The sequence below is a fragment of the Podarcis gaigeae genome (genome assembly GCF_964106915.1).
Source record: "Podarcis gaigeae genome assembly, chromosome: 13".
In the NCBI taxonomy this organism is placed as follows: Eukaryota; Metazoa; Chordata; class Lepidosauria; order Squamata; family Lacertidae; genus Podarcis; species Podarcis gaigeae.
In genome coordinates, this window is record NC_139689.1 from 44,798,340 (window position 1) to 44,815,681 (window position 17,342).

The 17,342-nt window shown below is 46.9% G+C and overlaps 1 protein-coding gene across 2 annotated transcripts in view; it reads left to right on the forward strand.

Annotated features, from left to right (window-relative positions):
• The window catches only part of MRC2 (mannose receptor C-type 2), an 87,822-nt gene that overhangs the window by 26,779 nt on the left and 43,701 nt on the right, over positions 1-17,342 (forward strand). For both annotated transcript variants that reach the window (XM_083709005.1, XM_083709004.1), the window contains exons 3-9: positions 270-443; positions 3,127-3,291; positions 4,667-4,780; positions 7,062-7,205; positions 8,404-8,589; positions 10,159-10,313; positions 13,642-13,749. In XM_083709005.1, coding sequence (XP_083565131.1) covers positions 270-443; positions 3,127-3,291; positions 4,667-4,780; positions 7,062-7,205; positions 8,404-8,589; positions 10,159-10,313; positions 13,642-13,749 — 1,046 coding nt within the window. The remainder of the gene's footprint in view (positions 1-269; positions 444-3,126; positions 3,292-4,666; positions 4,781-7,061; positions 7,206-8,403; positions 8,590-10,158; positions 10,314-13,641; positions 13,750-17,342) is intronic.

Sequence of the window (17,342 nt, forward strand, 5' to 3'; positions counted from 1 at the left end):
CCAGACTCTGGGTCCTTGGTTTCCAAATGAGATGCAAAAGCTGCTCTTATCAGAAAAGAGATTTGCCAAGAGACAGATGATAGACATGAGACCCAGCAATGCAGAAGAGCTTCTCCATGATATTCTAATTTTCTGAGTTTCACCTGTATGTTGCCAAAGCCTTTGGGGTTAAATGATAAGCAGTCTCTCTCTCTCCATACCAAAGAAGGACTCTCCATATGAGCTCTTTCTCTCTCTGTGTTTCATCTCTCTCTCTTCTGTTCCTCCAGAAATTTACACCATTCAAGGCAACTCTCACGGAAAGCCCTGTACCATTCCCTTCAAGTACGACAACCAGTGGTTCTATGACTGCACCAGCATGGGGCGTGGAGATGGTCACCTCTGGTGTGCCACCACACAGGATTACGGCAAAGATGAAAGATGGGGGTTCTGCCCTATTAAGAGTAAGCTGCTTCTGTGGGGTGGGAAATCACGGGCAATGATGGGCATGTAGCAGCCAAACCACAGGAGTGAACAGATGGTTGTGCCAACTGTTCAAATGAAAAACAGTCCTCCTTTCTTAAGGCACCATGGGAGGTTTCCTTCTGCCTTCTAAGCCTCCAGGGGTTTGGTTTCCAAAACTACCCTTCTGTAAGTGTCCCATTTACACAAACACACACATACACACACACACACACACACACCCTGAGCGGTTACACTGTTTTCTGTGATTCAGTCTTCCCCCTCAAGAGTTGGAGTATTGATGAATATTCCATGCTGGTGTCTAGGGACAAGGGACTAAAACAAGTAGCGTTCACCGTAAATAGATAAGATAGGCATGCAAGTGCTGCAGAAGCTGTAGTACTGTATAGAACAGGCTTCCTCAACCTTAGGCCTCCAGATGTTTTTTGGCCTACAATTCCCATGATCCCTAGCTAGCAGGACCAGTGGTCAGGGATGATGGGAATTGTAGTCTCAAAACATTGGGGGGCGCTGAGGTTGAGGAAGCCTGGTATAGAACGACACCATTGATCCGTCTCTTTCCCGTTTCGTGACAAAGGGTAAACAATATACACATTAATTTGAGTCTGTCCTTTCCCCTCAGGGCTCAAAGTAAGTTAAATATATTACAAATATATATAAAATAAAACAGACATTGAATGGGTGCTTCCCAGAGTGCTCAGTTTGAAAGATAAGGAAGGAGTACAAGCCTATAGAAGGCCGTATCGCCATTCCCAAACTGCTGTCCCATCTTCTCTTATTCCTGCTACAGTGGTACCTCGGGTTACAGACGTTTCAGGTTACAGACTCCGTTAACCCAGAAATAGTACTTCGGGTTAAGAACTTTGCTTCAGGATGAGAACAGAAATCACGTGGCGGCAGGTGGCCCCATTAGCTAAAGTGGTGCTTCAGGTTAAGAACAGTTTCAGGTTAAGAACGGACCTCCGGAACAAATTAAGTACGTAACCAGAGGTACCACTGTATAAAGTACAGTGGTACCTCTGGTTGCGAACGGGATCCATTCCGGAGGCCCATTCGCAACCTGAAAGGAACACAACCCGCATCTGCGTGGGTGCTGGTCGCGATTTGTCGTTTCTGCGCATGCGCGTGATGTCATTTTGCGTGTCTGCACATGCGCGAGCAGCGAAACCCGGAAGTAACCCTTTCCGGGTCGCTGCGGGACGCAACCTGAAAACACTCGACCCGAAGCAAATGCAACATGAGATATGACTGTATAAGGTATAGTCACTGCCTTCTCCCCCCTGCCCCCACCTCACAGGCCCCTGTCACACAACACAGAGGCTGGAAAAAGCCTTCCCTAAAACTCTGGAAAAGTGACTTGAAGTTTACAGCATGTTATTCTTTGAAGGAGAACTATCTGAAAATGCATCACAGATGATATTTAACTCTGAGTAGGTTTGTTAGGATGTGTAAGACTGATCAGATAAGTGCTGGAAGTGTGAAGAGGCAGAGGGAATATTCTTTCACATGTGGTAGATGTGTTAAAGGGTAAAAGAATATTGGGAAATTAACCGTAATGAATTGAAAAAAATGTTTAAAAGTACTCCCCCCCCAACCCCCCCCCCCACCAAAGTCCTTTCTGTTGGGGATAATTCAGACTGAAATTCCCAGGTGTCAGAAAAGGTTATTTATGTATGCCACTATTGTGGCCTGTGTTTTGTTAGCCCAAAAAAGGAAAATGAGTGAGGTCCCAACCAAAGATGTTCTAATGGCAACAACTCTAGTTGAATATTCTAGACAGAATATGCACAACTTGCAGACTTAACATATATAATAAGAAAATAAGCAGGGCATAAGTTTAAAGAAGACTGGAAATTGTTTATTGAATACTGAATATATGGAAAATAACTGTACAGCTGAAAACGTTGGCAGCATTAAGATAAATTCAGCAGTATAAATAAGTTATGGTGGGTGTAATAATGGAATACTGAATGGTATAGTTTCTGTAAAATATGCAGGGATTTATGATATGTAAGGGACACGGGTGGCGCTGTGGGTTAAACCACAGAGCCTAGGACTTGCTGATCAGAAGGTCGGCCGTTCGAATCCCCGTGACGGGGTGAGCTCCCGTTGCTCAGTCCCTGCTCCTGCCCACCTAGCAGTTCAAAAGCACGTCAAAGTGCAAGTAGATAAATAGGTACTGCTCCAGCAGGAAGGTAAACGGCGTTTCCGTGCTTCTCTGGTTCGCCAGAAGCGGCTTAGTCATGCTGGCCACATGACCCGGAAGCTGTACGCCGGCTCCCTCAGCTAATAAAGCGAGATGAGCGCCGCAACCCCAGAGTTGGCCACGACTGGACCTAATGGTCAGGGGTCCCTTTACCATTTACCTTTATGATATGTAAAATGAACCATGGAAAGAGAAGAAGGGAAGTCATTGATATCTCAGGGGTGTAAAATGAGTATTTTAAATTGTAAAACAGAAAATTTAATAAAAATTGTGTGTGTGTGTGTGTGTGTGTGTGTGTCCTTTCCACCTCCCATTCCGTTGTGGTCAGCAAAAGGGACAACTCCCCTTTGATGCTACCTGCAGATGGCTGCCCACAGTATGTCTGTTGATCGGTATGGATAATGGTCACGTTAACTTGCAGTAGTAAATGCCCTTCTTTCTTTTGCCTGTCCTCTTAGGCGATGACTGCGATACATTTTGGGACAGGGACCAGCTCACCAACAGCTGCTACCAGTTCAACTTCCAGTCCACCCTGTCTTGGCAGGAGGCTGGGAAAAGCTGTGAGCAGCAAGGAGCCAGCCTGCTGAGCATCACGGAGGTCCACGAACAGACCTACATCAATGGTGAGCAATGGGCACAGGGAACTGAAGGAGTCCCTGCTGCCAAAAGTGTGTGGATGCCCTGACTGCCTTTCTCCTTGTGTACATGCACACCAGCAAAAGGCCGGTCCAGTCATGTTTGTTCTCCTGGTCTACTTCAGTGGGTGGGAACTCGGTTTGGGAAGGGGCTATACTGAGAACTGACTCTGGGAAAGTGGGCCAGTCACTGTATAACATATGTGCAAATGTGTTTCTGAACAGCGACAGGAGATTTGGAGTTGCAGTTCTGTGATCACTTGAGATTCTGCAGCGGATTTCATTTCATTCCATTTTTAATTTGTATACCGCCTTTCTGTCTTACAATACTCAAGGCAGTTTACAAGCTGAAGAAACAAAAAATGTACATATTATAACAATCCAATGCAATGCAAAAATACGATAATAAAAGATAAATTTAAAATAGGCAACCTACATCAAAAAAGTAACATTCAACAAACATTAGAATAGTATAAAATAATATAAAAGTTAAACAGAAATCCACTCAACAGTTACAATAATATCTAAACTATAATCAATATAAGCCTCAGTACATAAAACAATACAATACACATTGAGAAGCAGACAGTGGGGCATGGCCGGTGGAAGGAGGCCTGGCCTGATGGAGTCTCTCCCCTCACAGTCTCTCTAAAATAACAACAACAACAACAATTTTTATTTATACCCCACCCTCCCCGGCTAGAGCCGGGCTCAGGGCGGTTAACACCAATAAAATCACAGTAAAAAACGTAATAGGGGGGAAAGAAAAGAAAAATTAAAATACAGGTTAAAATGCAATTTAAAATGCAGCCTCATTTTAAAGGTAGCCGATAAATCAAGACTATAAGGGGAAAGAAACATAAGGGTCAGGCTGAGTCCAAACCAAAAGCCAGGCGGAACAGCTCTTCAGTACAGTCAAATCTTGGATACCGAACGCTTCCATTTTAGAACTAACTCCCAAACACCGAAAACCTGGAAGTAAATGCTCTGGTTTTCGAACCTTTTTTAGAAGCCGCGCCTCGGTTGTCGAACGTTTTGGAAGCTGAACGGGCTTCCGGAACGGATTATGTTCGACAATCGAGATTTGACAGTATTGCTGCAGAAATTCAGAATCTCTTGAGTATCGGAAGAAAAGGAAAGCTGGCAGGCTCTTGTTGCAAATAAGAGAAATAGGATCTGGGGGAAATCAGGCTGTGCTATGTGGTCAGCAGGGCAGGTGTCCAAGATTTAGGGAGGTCTCCGTGGATGGAGGGAGTGGGGGTTAGGTTCTGTCAGGGACCAGGAAATGCTTGCGTTGCTGGATTACGCTGAGAAGGTGGAGGATCTGACACCGAGACATTCTGCCCTTTCCTGTCTACACCAGGACTGCTAACGGGATATGGTTCCACACTGTGGATTGGGCTTAATGATCTGGACCTCAACGGGGGCTGGCAGTGGTCAGACAACTCACCTTTGAAGTTCCTTAACTGGGAGAGTGGTAAGTAAGAAAAATACCAAGAGGATGGGTGAATTATCCTAGTGAATTGACAAATGAGCCACATGTCTGGCATAGGCTGTTGGTATTTGCTGGAGACTAATTTTACGCGGGTGGTGCTGTGGTCTAAACCACTGAGCCTCTTGGTTTTGCCGATCAGAAGGTTGGTGGTTTGAATCCCCGTGACAGGGTGAGCTCCCGTTGCTCGGTCCCTGCTCCTGCCAACCTTGCAGTTCGAAAGCATGCCAGTGCAAGTAGATAAATGGGTACCACACCGGTGGGAAGGTAAATGGTGTTTCTGTGCACTGCTCTGGTTTCGCCAGAAGCGGCTTAGTCATGCTGTCCACATGACCCGGAAAAACTGCGGTCAAACACAGGCTCCCTCGGCCTGTAAAGTGAGATGAGATGGGGATACGAGTCTTCTTGGGGATGAATTTTCGTGGGAGCCAAAGCAGGGCACCCCGGGATTCAGTCAGAAGCCAGGGTGGCTTCTGAAATTTTGGCATGGACAGTCAATGGATATGATATTGTGCTGTGGGTTCAGGGGCCACATTAATGCTCATCTGCGCATATATTTCATTTATTAGTTAAATTTGGGGTGGGTGGGGAATCAAAACTAGTCTGCAGACTGAAGAGGGTCTGATGACACAACATCACAGCCATCAGCCAATCGGTGCTATCCACAGCCATCTTCTTGTGATACAGGTTTGTGGCTTGACCCTGGAAAGGAAAAGGTAGGTTTGGACTGAACATGTTTCAGGTCTCCTTCGCTGTGCTGTAAATGTCACATTTTGTTTTCCTCCTTGCTCATTCTCGCTGTGGCTGGAGAGTGGAGACCCGAGGGTCAGTTTTCGGTATTTCAGCCGTGAGTGCACACAAAGGGCAATTGGTCTTAAAACGTGCTATCACGTTTTATTTTATTTATGAGTAGGAGTAGTGCTACTATAAATATAAGCTGCGTTTCCATGTGCTGCTCTAGTTCTCCAGAAGCGGCTTAGTCATGCTGGCCACATGACCCAGAAGCTATACGCCGGCTCCCTCAACCAATAAAGCGAGATGAACGCTGCAACCCCAGAGTCGGCTCCCCACAAGGTCTGAGGGACAGTGGACCAGCCCCCTGCTGAAAAAGTTTGCTGACCCCTGCTTTAGAGCGTGGTTGCAGGTTTTATCTCAGTATGGGACAACTGCATATTGATTCATTGTGGGGGGGTTGGATCCTGAGGGTCTCTTCCAACTCTGCAGTTCTATGAGTCTTAAGGATACCGCAGCAACCAGCATTGGCCCCAGTGACCCATGGCCCCAAAGTGCTGACACCAAGCCTGTTTGCCACTGCCCCATAGCCTGCTGTAATTGTGGGTGGCTGGGTTGTGGGGCCTTGGGAGTTCATCCAGAAGGCACAACCATGGCTGTCCCACTACGTGCCTCTTCCAAGTCTCAACAACAACATCCAAAGGGCATTTCTTATTCCGCTTCTCATTGGAACACAGTGGTACCTCTGGTTACGTACTTAATTTGTTCTGGAGGTCCGTTCTTAACCTGAAACTGTTCTTAACCTGAAGCACCACTTTAACTAATGGGGCCTCCCGCCGCCGCCACGCAATTTCTGTTCTCATCCTGAAGCAAAGTTCTTAGAGAGCCAGTGTGGTGTAGTGGTTAAGAGCGATAGACTCGTAATCTGGGGAACCGGGTTCGGGTCTCCACTCCTCCACATGCAGCTGCTGGGTGACCTTAGGCTAGTCACACTTCTCTGAAGTCTCTCAGCCCCATTCACCTCACAGAGTGTTTGTTGTTGGGGGAGGAAGGGAAAGGAGAACGTTAGCCGCTTTGACACTCCTTCGGGTAGTGATAAAGCAGGTTATCAAATCCAAATTCCTCCTCTTCTTCTTCTTAACCCAAGGTACTATTTCTGGGTTAGCGGAGTCTGTAATTTGAAGCGTATGTAACCCGAGGTACCACTATAAATGCATAGGCTGCCTCCACACCATATATTTAAAGCACAGGATTCCACCCAAAATCCTGAAAACTATAGTTCGTTATGGGAATTATAGTTCTGTGAGGGCTTGAGCTACAGTTCCCATGATTTTTTTGGGAGGGGGGGAGCCATGTGTTTTAAATGTGTGTGTGTGCAGCCTCTGTATTTGAGATTCAGAACTGATCAGGTGACATCCTCAGGTGTGGTTTTGCCTCCTGCCGCACAGCAAAGCCACTCTCAGGCTGTGCTTTTCTGGGTAAATAACAGCCGTAGTTGCAAAGGTTGGTGATCTCCCCCTGCCGCCCCTTGCAGATCAGCCTGACAACCCCAGCGAAGAAAACTGTGGGGTGATACGGACAGAGTCGTCAGGGGAATGGCAGAACCGTGACTGCAGCATGGCCTTGCCTTACATCTGCAAGAAGAAACCCAATGCCACTTCTAATATATACTTCTTACGTGAGTAATATGCAGAAAGCGATTGGTTTGACGTATATATATCATGATCTGAAAGCCACCTATCTCATGCCTGCCTTTCTGCAACCCCAACAACTATTGGCCGAGCTGTTCTGATGTCACGGAATGTCCATGGAACATGTGCTGACTGTTTGGAGTAGAAGTGAGTGAACGGAATGCTGCAAAGAGCGCAGCTTCTGTGAGACGAGTGAAAGGGCAGTTTAACTGCGGTCTTTTTTTCCCCTGGCTGAAGCTGAACAGGAAGAGTAGGCCTAGGGGAAAGCATGACTATAAAGCAGAGAGTGGGCAGAAGAAGCTTTCAAGCAGTGCTGTTGAGAGAAAGACAAAAGCCTGAGGGGAAAATGAAGGAGGGAGACCTGGTGAAAAACATCTTGCTGGATTTAGGGGCAGAAATACATGGAGTTGGTTGGAAGGAAGTAGGCAAGCAATGTCGGTTTGTAGAGAAACTGCCAGGCAGTCCTAGAGGGTCTAAGTGAGGAGGGAGGGGAATTTTACACTTTCATCTGCATTGGCTGGAGGGCCTGTAGTATGAAGGATTTATTAGCTCTCTGTAAGATGGAGCCTTTTGGATCCATATATTTATTTACTTTTTACGATTTCTGACCTGGCCTACCCTGTAAGTCTCCATACAATCAAAACTAAATAAAAGAAGGGAAAAGGTTTACAGTCGTACCTTGGAAGTCGAACAGAATCCGTTCCGGAAGTCCATTTGACTTCCAAAATGTTTGGAAACCAAAGCGTGACTTCTGATTGGCTGCAGGAACTTCCTGCAGCCAATCGGAAGCCCCGTCGGAAGTTTGGCTTCCAAAGATAGTTCGCAAACTGGAACAGTCACTTCCGGGTTTGTGGCGTTCAGGAGCCAAGCTGTTCGAAAACCAAGGTATGACTATGCATGCAATGATAAAAAACAAATAAAACAGTTCCAATCAAAACTGGAAGTGAGTCCTTAAAAAAAACCACAACCCCATTAATTGACAGAGGCCAGAGTTAAAGAGGTGCGTCTTTTCAGCACACGACAGAACCTAGACAATGAAGATGCTTGCTAGTTTGTTCGTGGAGGGTGTGCTAAATTTCTGCTTTCCGGCTTGCGGATCTTGGGTGCGCGCTCCTAATTAAAATATCGCTCCCACAACTTTCCCCAGATACTGCTTACTCAAAGCTTTGCTTTCCCTAATTGCAGTGGAGTCTGATGTGAAGGTAGACTGTGATCCGAGCTGGCAGCCTTTTCAGACCAACTGCTACCGCCTGATCAGTGAAAAGAAGAGTTGGCCAGATGCCAAAAAGACCTGTTTGCGGAGCGAAGGGGATCTGGTCAGCATCCACACCCTCAACGAACTGGAGTTTGTTACCAAGCAAATCAAGCAAGGTAAGCAATGCTGTGTCACGTGTGCTCTGTGTGTGTGTGTTTGCTTGTGTGTATGTGGATTATCCCATAAAGAAGGCTGATCGCTGAAGAATGGATGCTTTAGAATTATGGTGCTGGAGGAGACTTGAGAGTCCCATGGACTGCAAGAAGATCAAACCTATCCATTCTGAAGGAAATCAGCCCTGAGTGCTCACTGGAAGGACAGATCTTGAAGCTGAGGCTCCAATACTTTGGCCACCTCATGAGAAGAGAAGACTCCCTGGAAAAGACCCTGATGTTGGGACAGATGGAGGGCACAAGGAGAAGGGGACGACAGAGGACGAGATGGTTGGACAGTGTTCTCGAAGCTAGCAGCATGAGTTTGACCAAACTGCGGGAGGCAGTGGAAGACAGGAGTGCCTGGCATGCTCTGGTCCATGGGGTCACAAAAAGTCGGACACGACTAAACGACTAAACAACAACAATAACAAGAACATGTGGATTATCTCTGATTTAACTTTTTTTTTACGGGAGCAAAAGTTTAGTTGAATATTGAGCAGTGACTCTGCTGTAGAACCAGAGTTGCTCCTTTTATATCTGCACACACTTCCAAAATGAATCAAGCCTAGGATCAGCTGATTCTCTCTATTTCCAGGAGAAGCTGGCTGTGCACAATGCTGATTGGCTGGCTCTTGTGACAAAGCTGCCTCCCTCCCATCTCGCCATCCAGATGTTTTGGGGACAATCTTGAAGCTATTCACCTCAGGCACAGGGTGTTAAAATGGGAGTCTTTTAGAAAATCTGGATTTTTATTTTTTTTAAGCACTGAATAAATGTTTAATGGATAAACATGCCGCGGGGTCGGGAAAAATCATTTTGAAATGTCACAGTCTGGAAGAGCAAAATCGAGGAGAGTGAAGGTTATGGGGAGGAGCTACAGCAGGGAAATGCTCCCCTACTTCTGTAGGGAGCTATTTCTGCCTCTTCCTCAAGTTTCTAGTCTTCATGAGGATCAAGTGTTTTGCTAAATGCTCACAAACCAGAGGGAACTGGTTGGGAAAAGATGGTTGGGAACTGGTTGGGAGCTGCACGGCCAGGGAAAAAACAATGCTATCCAGGGTTGTAAAGACTGCGGAGAGAATAATTGGGTGCACTCTTCCCACCTTAGATCAAATCTATGCTGCCAGGTGCCATAAGAAAGCGGCAGAGATAGCACAGGATAGTACGCACCCCGGAAATGATCTCTTTCAGCTTCTGCCTTCTGGAGGAAGGTATAGGGTTATAAAGGCCTGGACTAGCCGCCTGAGGAACAGTTTCTGCGCAAATGCAATTCTGGTTCTAAACGCAGCATAAGGGGTCTCTGTAGTATAGTGTATTTTAAAATGGGATTTTAAAGTTTTTAGGGGTTTTTGAATGTTTTATGTAGTTTTTATGTAGTTTTCCATTTCATTGTTCTGCAAGGGACAATGACAATAAAGATATCGTATCGTATCGCCTGGGTGTATTGTGTGGGGCAGCAGCCGGCAGATGAAGAGGATTTTTTCTTCTTCATTTAGTAGAAATCCCCTCTTTCCCTGCTTGTTTTGGCAGATGTCGAAGAGCTGTGGATTGGCCTGAACGATCTCAAGCGGCAGATGAGCTTTGAGTGGTCAGACGGCACGCCAGTGCAGTTCACATTCTGGCACCCCTTTGAGCCCAACAATTTCCGAGACAGCCTGGAGGACTGCGTGACAATCTGGGGGCCGGTATGTATAAGAGCTGGAAGGATACCCATCACCAGAAGGGGACATAGCTCTGAGCATACAGGATAGAACCCTCTTTGTATCTGTTGTGCAACACTTAGGAATGCAAGTTTTGACAGATTAGAGAACTGGGCCAAAACAAACAAGATGAACTTTAACAGGGAGTAAAGTATTGCACTTGGGCAAAAAAAATGAGAGGCACAAATACAAGATGGGTGACACCTAGGTTGAGAGCAGTACATGTGAAAAGGATGTAGGAGTCTTGGTTGACCTGACATGAGCCAACAGTGTGACGCGGCAGCTAAAAAAGCCAATGCAATTCTGGGCTGCATCAATAGGAGTATAGCATCTAGATCAAAGGAAGTAATAGTGCCACTGTATTCTGCTCTGGTTAGACCTCACCTGGAGTACTGTGTCCAGTTCTGGGCACCACAGTTCAAGAAGGACACTGACAAACTGGAACGTGTCCAGAGGAGGGCAACCAAAATGGTCAAAGGCCTGGAAACGATGCCTTATGAGGAACGGCTAAGGGAGCTGGGCATGTTTAGCCTGGAGAAGAGGAGGTTAAGGGGTGATATGATAGCCATGTTCAAATATATAAAAGGATGTCACATAGAGGAGGGAGAAAGGTTGTTTTCTGCTGCTCCAGAGAAGCGGACACGGAGCAATGGATCCAAACTACAAGAAAGAAGATTCCACCTAAACATTAGGAAGAACTTCCTGACAGTAAGAGCTGTTTGACAGTGGAATTTGCTGCCAAGGAGTGTGGTGGAGTCTCCTTCTTTGGAGGTCTTTAAGCAGAGGCTTGACAACCATATGTCAGGAGTGCTCTGATGGTGTTTCCTGCTTGGCAGGGGGTTGGACTCAATGGCCCTTGTGGTCTCTTCCAACTCTATGATTCTATGATTCATGAATTGAAGGTTGCAATTGATTGGCGAAAATTATATTTGTAAATATGGCTCCTGGGCAAACCCCTGAGCTGACAGTTAGCAAAGTTGTTGGAATTCAGAGCCTTAAAGAACAGGCAGTTTTGCGGGCCGTCATGCAACTGGGTCAGCTCCCTCATCCTTTCAGTAGACTGGATGAAAAAGAAACTTAGAGATGACTCCCCTTTCCAGCTTGGCCTCAAAGCAAATGTGTAATGCAAATGGATTTTCTTCTAACAGTAAGAGCCTGTGGACAACTAAATTGGGTAATAGTGTCCAGGTGAAATCCCAGTCAAATGAGAATCTCGGGCCCAGAGGCTTAATTTGGCCCCAGGCTCCTCTCTGGCCCTCAGGACTGTCCTCAGGCCACCCCCCCTCTTCCCAGGCCACAGCCCTCAGTGGTCCTGGAATTAACTCTGAGCATGCTCCTTGCTGGAGGATGGAGAGGGATGGACGAATGTGAATAAACTAGTCTACAGTACTAGTGTGCAAAGGTAAAATTCACATATGTTGTTCTGCCCGTGTTCCTTTCTGGGTAACCACCTAGCCATTGCACATGGTCCGGAAGGGAATATGGCTCTGGGGTCGAATAATAATAATAATAATAATAATAATAATAATAATAATAATAATTTTATTACTTATACCCCGCCCATCTGGCTGGCTTTCCCCATAAGTATCCTACAGTAATGATAAGTAAAGGTAAGGTACGCAGGTAGTCTAAACCACTGAGCCTCTTGGGCTTGCTGATTGGAAGGTTGGCAGTTTGAATCCCCGCGACGGAGTGAGCTCCTGTTGCTCTATCCGAGCTCCTGCCAACCTAGCAGTTCGAAAGCATGCCAGTGCAAGTAGATAAATAGGTACCACTGCAGCGGGAAGGTAAATGGCATTTCCGTGCACTCTGGTTTCCGTCACGGTGTCCTGTTGTGCCAGAAGCGGTTTAGTCATGCTGGCCTCATGACCCGGAAAGCTATCTGTGGACAAACGCCGGCTGCCTTGGCCTGAAAGTGAGATGAGCACCACAACCCCATAGTCACCTTTGACAGGACTTAATCATCCAGGGGTCCTTTACCTTTTTTCTTTTTCTTTCTTTTTTTTTTTTGCAGTAATGGTAATCATGAACATATGTTTATATGTTTATTTTCTTACAGAGTCCCCACCCCGTACCTGGGAATAACGTTTGCTGCAATTCTGATTAAGTAAAACAAGGGTAGGGAATAGATCTCAGGACTGATCAGTGGAAAGTGAGGATGTGTAGGAGAAAATTAGACTGAAATGGAGGAGCAGGCAAGGTGGAGTATCGCTGCAGAAGGGCACAGAGACAAATAGCATGGTTGTTGTTGTTTTTTGGGGGGGGAGTCTTCTAACCTATGCAGAATTCCTCTGATAAGGCAAGGCTGGGGAAGCTTTGGCCATCCAGATGTTGTTGTATTCCAACTCCCATCATCCACATCCAGCATGATTGGTGGTCAAGCATGATGGTAATTGTAGTTTAGCAGTATCCAGAAGGCCACAGGTTCTCCTCCCTGCGATAAAGGACTGTATTGGTCCTGAGGTTTTTGTCTCTGTGTTTGTTTTTTAAATGCAGTGGTACCTCGGGATGCGAAGGGGATCTGTTCCAGAGCCCCGTTTGCATCCTGAATGGAACATAAGACGTGACGGCGCGCGCGGGGGTCGTGTTTTGCCGCTTCCATGCATGTGCATGACGTCATTTTGAGCGTCTGGGCGAGCAGCGAAACCCGGAAGTAACGTGCCCTGTTACTTCTGGGTTGTCGCGGAGCACAACTCGAAAGCGCTCAATCTAAAGCACATTCAACCCAAGGTAGGACTGTAGAATTAAATTTCATCAGTGCATCCTTCAATGGGCTTATTTATTTCCTGTGCTCATTTTAGGAGCTCTCTTTTGCTGGACCAAGGTGAGATTAGGGCAGAACAAACTGCAAGTAATTCTAGTGCTCTGAAAAGAACATAGGAGTGGTGCCCCCACAGTTGCATAATGATTTAAATAATTTGAGTCCCGCAAGATCCGAAGGGCACTAGGTTGGAGAAAGGACGGACTGGGCATACACTGTAGGGCGGAAGGCTTACTGTATTTTTTGCTCTATAAGACGCACCTAGTTTATGGAGAAGGAAAACAAGAAAAAAAATATTCTGAATCTCAGAAGCCAGAACAGCAAGAGGGATGGCTGCGCAGTGAAAGCAGCAATCCCTCTCGCTGTTCTGGCTTCTGGGATAGCTGCGCAGCCTGCATTCACTCCATAAGACGCACACACATTAGGAGGGAAAAAGTGAGTCTTATAGAGCAAAAAATACGGTACATTTTTGGGTCACATGTTTTGAAGCTTCTGCCTACTGTGGGGAATTCTTTTCCTTGAGCTGGGACTTCTCTGCTTCTCTCTGTCCAGGAGGGGAGGTGGAACGATAGCCCTTGCAACCTGACGTTGCCTTCCGTGTGCAAGAAGCGTGGCCGCGTGAGCCAGGGGAGAGAAGAAGAGGACCACGGCTGCAGAAAGGTAAAGAGAGCAATGGCGGCATTGCATGCAAAGGTGACAGGGCGGAAGGCCGCAGGAAGGGGAGAAGAGGAGGCTGGGAATTGTGGTCCAAAGGCAGCCTCTTGTGGAACAGGCCTCTACAGGCCGACATATGAGCACTTCTGGAGAGGCGAAGGATGAGCCCCAAGGCCTGTCCAGCCCAAGGCAGGTGAGGTTTCTGACTCACGAGCAACTGACGAGAATAATAATAATAATAATAATTTAAAAAAAATATTTATATCCCGCCCTCCCCAGCCGAAGCCGGGCTCAGGGCAGCTATCAACAATAAAATAATAACAACATTTTAAAATCATTTTATTAAAATTAATTCAACTCAAATTGATGGCAACCATTAGGCTAATGTTCTGTGAAGATTGCCAAAGGAGGGAGTCATGCTGTGCCCTGGCCAAAGGCCTGGTGGAACAGCTCTGTCTTGCAGGCCCTGCGGAAAGATGTCAAGTCCTGGTCTCTTGTGACAGAGCGTTCCACCAGATGGGGGCCACAGTTGAAAAAGCCCTGGCTCTGGTTGAGGCCAGCCTAACCTCCCTGTGGCCTGGGACCTTCAGGATGTTTTTGTTTGAAGACCGTAAGTTCCTCTGTGGGACATACCAGGAGAGGCGGTCCTGTAGGTACGAGGGTCCTAGACCGTGTTTTCAAATGCTGCTTTGGAAACACTCATTTGGAGCAGAGCAGTGAACAACTAAGAAACCAGAAGTTCATAAACAATGCTTTCTAAAATAAAAGCAAGATGCGTGTCCTGTACTCTGTTTAAACTAAGCTATTGCCCTTTGAGAGAGACATTGTACCATGTTGTCTATCCAGATGTGTGCTGTCCAGATAGACTTCCTTTTTCCGGTGCACCTCAGCTGTCCAAGTTACATCTTCTTTCCAGCTGGCCGGGGCCGGAATGTGCTCGCCTTTCTCTCTCTGCAACAACAGCGCAAGCTGGGAAGGGGGACATGGAATGTTTCTGTATTAACTGCTTTTAGCTAAGGGAATTCTGGCATTGTCAAGGGCCCTGTGGCACCAGCTGGGAGGGGGTAGGAATGTTTGCCTATGTCAGAGAGGGGTCCCAAGGTGTGAGTGAAGCGGGTATGCGGCTCAAGCTGCGGCTTAGTCCTGCCATGGGTCACAGAAGGGGAGGCAGAGCTGGCAAGGCTAGTACAGGGAGGGGGTCCGGTCGCCATCCGTGTCGTGCAAACTGACACAGCTCCACACAGTGCACACTTTTAAGCCCAGCCTTCCTGTTTGTGACGAGTGCCTTGCAATTGACGGCTGCACCCTGCTCTTTAAAAGTAGAGGTATTTTGTTATGCCAAGCCATGTATCATGCTTCAAACCGCGCATCCTATACTTTGAGCTGAAAAAGAAGAAGAGTTTGGATATCCCGCTTTATCACTACCCTAAGGAGTCTCAAAGGGACGCAGGTGGCGCTGTGGGTTAAATCACAGAGCGTAGGACTTGCCAGTCAGAAGTTCAGCATTTCGAATCCCTGCGACGGGGTGTGCTCCTGTTGCTCGGTCCCTGCTCCTGCCAACCCAGCAGTTTGAAAGCACGTCAAAGTGCAAGTAGATAAATAGGTACCGCTCTGGCGGGAAGGTAAACGGCATTTCCGTGCGCTGCTCTGGTTCACCAGAAGCGGCTTAGTCATGCTGGCCACGTGACTCGGAAGCTGTACGCCAGCTCCCTTGGCCAATAAAGCGAGATGAGCGCCGCAACCCCAGAGTCGGCCACGACTGGACCTAATGGTCAGGGGTCCCTTTACCTTTACCTTAAGGAGTCTCAAAGCGGCTCACAATCTCCTTTCCCTTCCTCCCCCACATCAAACACTCTGTGTGGTGAGTGAGGCGGAGAGACTTCAGAGAAATGTGACTAGCCCAAGGTCACCCAGCAGCTGCATGTGGAGGAGCGGGGAAGCAAACCTGGTTCACCAGATTACGAGTCCACGGCTCTTAATCACTACACCACAAGACCGTGTGCAGATTTTATCGATAAAGCTTTCGGACTTTCCCCCAGCTGAGAGTCCCCAAGGCTTTCGTCCGAAGGCGGGAGCCGCAAGGAGAGACACGAGAAATCTGTAAGATTCCTTAGAATACTGTTTTTGAATTGAATTGATGTTTGGGTGTGGAGGAGGAAAACAGAGGGGAGAAGTGGCTGAAGTTTACGAGCATTGGTCAGTTTGTTTATATGCTTGTTTAAATGCTCCCTTTTAAGTAAACCCACTGTTTAGCTCTGAGGGATGAGGGTAAAAGATTGGCCTGCTAAAAGTTGAACCCAACTTCTTATAAACATTAAATGGCAACCTTTGCCTTTGGACAGCTGGTCCCTTGACTTAGATATGGGCAGGAAATAAAGCCGCATCATTCCTCAAAAGTTGTGGTGGGAGCTCTGAATTGCTCTCTAGGATCAGAATGCATTGGGCTTGTCTGCACCTTTGAAAACCACCATGTCACTATTTGCAATAGACACTGGGCTGGTTTCTGGGTCTTCTAGCAGATGCTTCTAAAGTTTCCCTTGTAGATGCTTCCTTCGTTTTTGGTCCTCTGGCTTTTGCTTGGTTCTTTTCCGTTGTGTTTGCTACCTTCCCGTTTAAGGAAAGCTTTGTGTGCTTTTTTAAGAATCCAAATGGTGCCCCCCAGATGTGGTTGTGCCAGCTGGAGCTGGTGGAAGTTGTAGTTCAGCAACATTGGGTGCTTTAGTTGCGATTCCTGCATTAATGTATTTTTAATCTTTGTTGGAAGCCGCCCAGAGTGGCTGGGGAGACCCAGCCAGATGGGTGGGGTACAAATAATAAATTGTTATTATTGTTGTAAGGGGTTGGACTAGATGACTCCTAAGGAGTCCCTTCTAACTCTGAAGAATCTAACATCTGGAGGGCACCAGGTTGGCAATAAATACCAGCCAAAGGTGGTTCTTTGAAAGGAGAGTCATCTGGACTGCTTTGAGTAGCCCAGCTGCCATGTGGGCCATGCCAGGTGTGTGTGTGTGCATGCGCTTCAGTCTCAGCATTGCTTGGACTCCATGCAGAAGAAAACCCCATGTCTTGCTTCCTGGTTTGCAGTACCTCTCTCCCCTTCTGACCCAAATCCTTCTCCCTTCTCCAAAACACATTTTTCCCCCAGCTCTCAAGCCTCAGGACAAGGAAGTATTCTTGAATAATAATACTTCTTCTAAGTCACGAACATAGCTGAGTCCGTACACAAGTGCTTTTCGGCCCTTTGCCTAGATCTGCAAAGCTACAGAAGCAGCAAGAAGTCGTGTGCCCACATGAGAGCCCAGATGTGAGGCATGGATTGCTGGGGCTCTGGGTGCCGTGTTCCCATGCCCTGCAGACTTGTATACGCCTTGTGTTTTATGAATATATTTAGCCTCTTGAACCCCAAAGGAAAAGGATCTGGCTGTAGAAGAAAACATTCACCAAATGCAAAGAGGGACAGCTGCTTAGACAGAGATGCTTCGCGACTTTGTTTTTCTGCCGCTCACCTAGGCAGTCTGCTGCAGCAGAATTCCCTTCTTAAGCAGTTTTATTACAAAGCGTGAAATGTTCTCTTTGACGATAAAGAGTTTCCTTGAAAT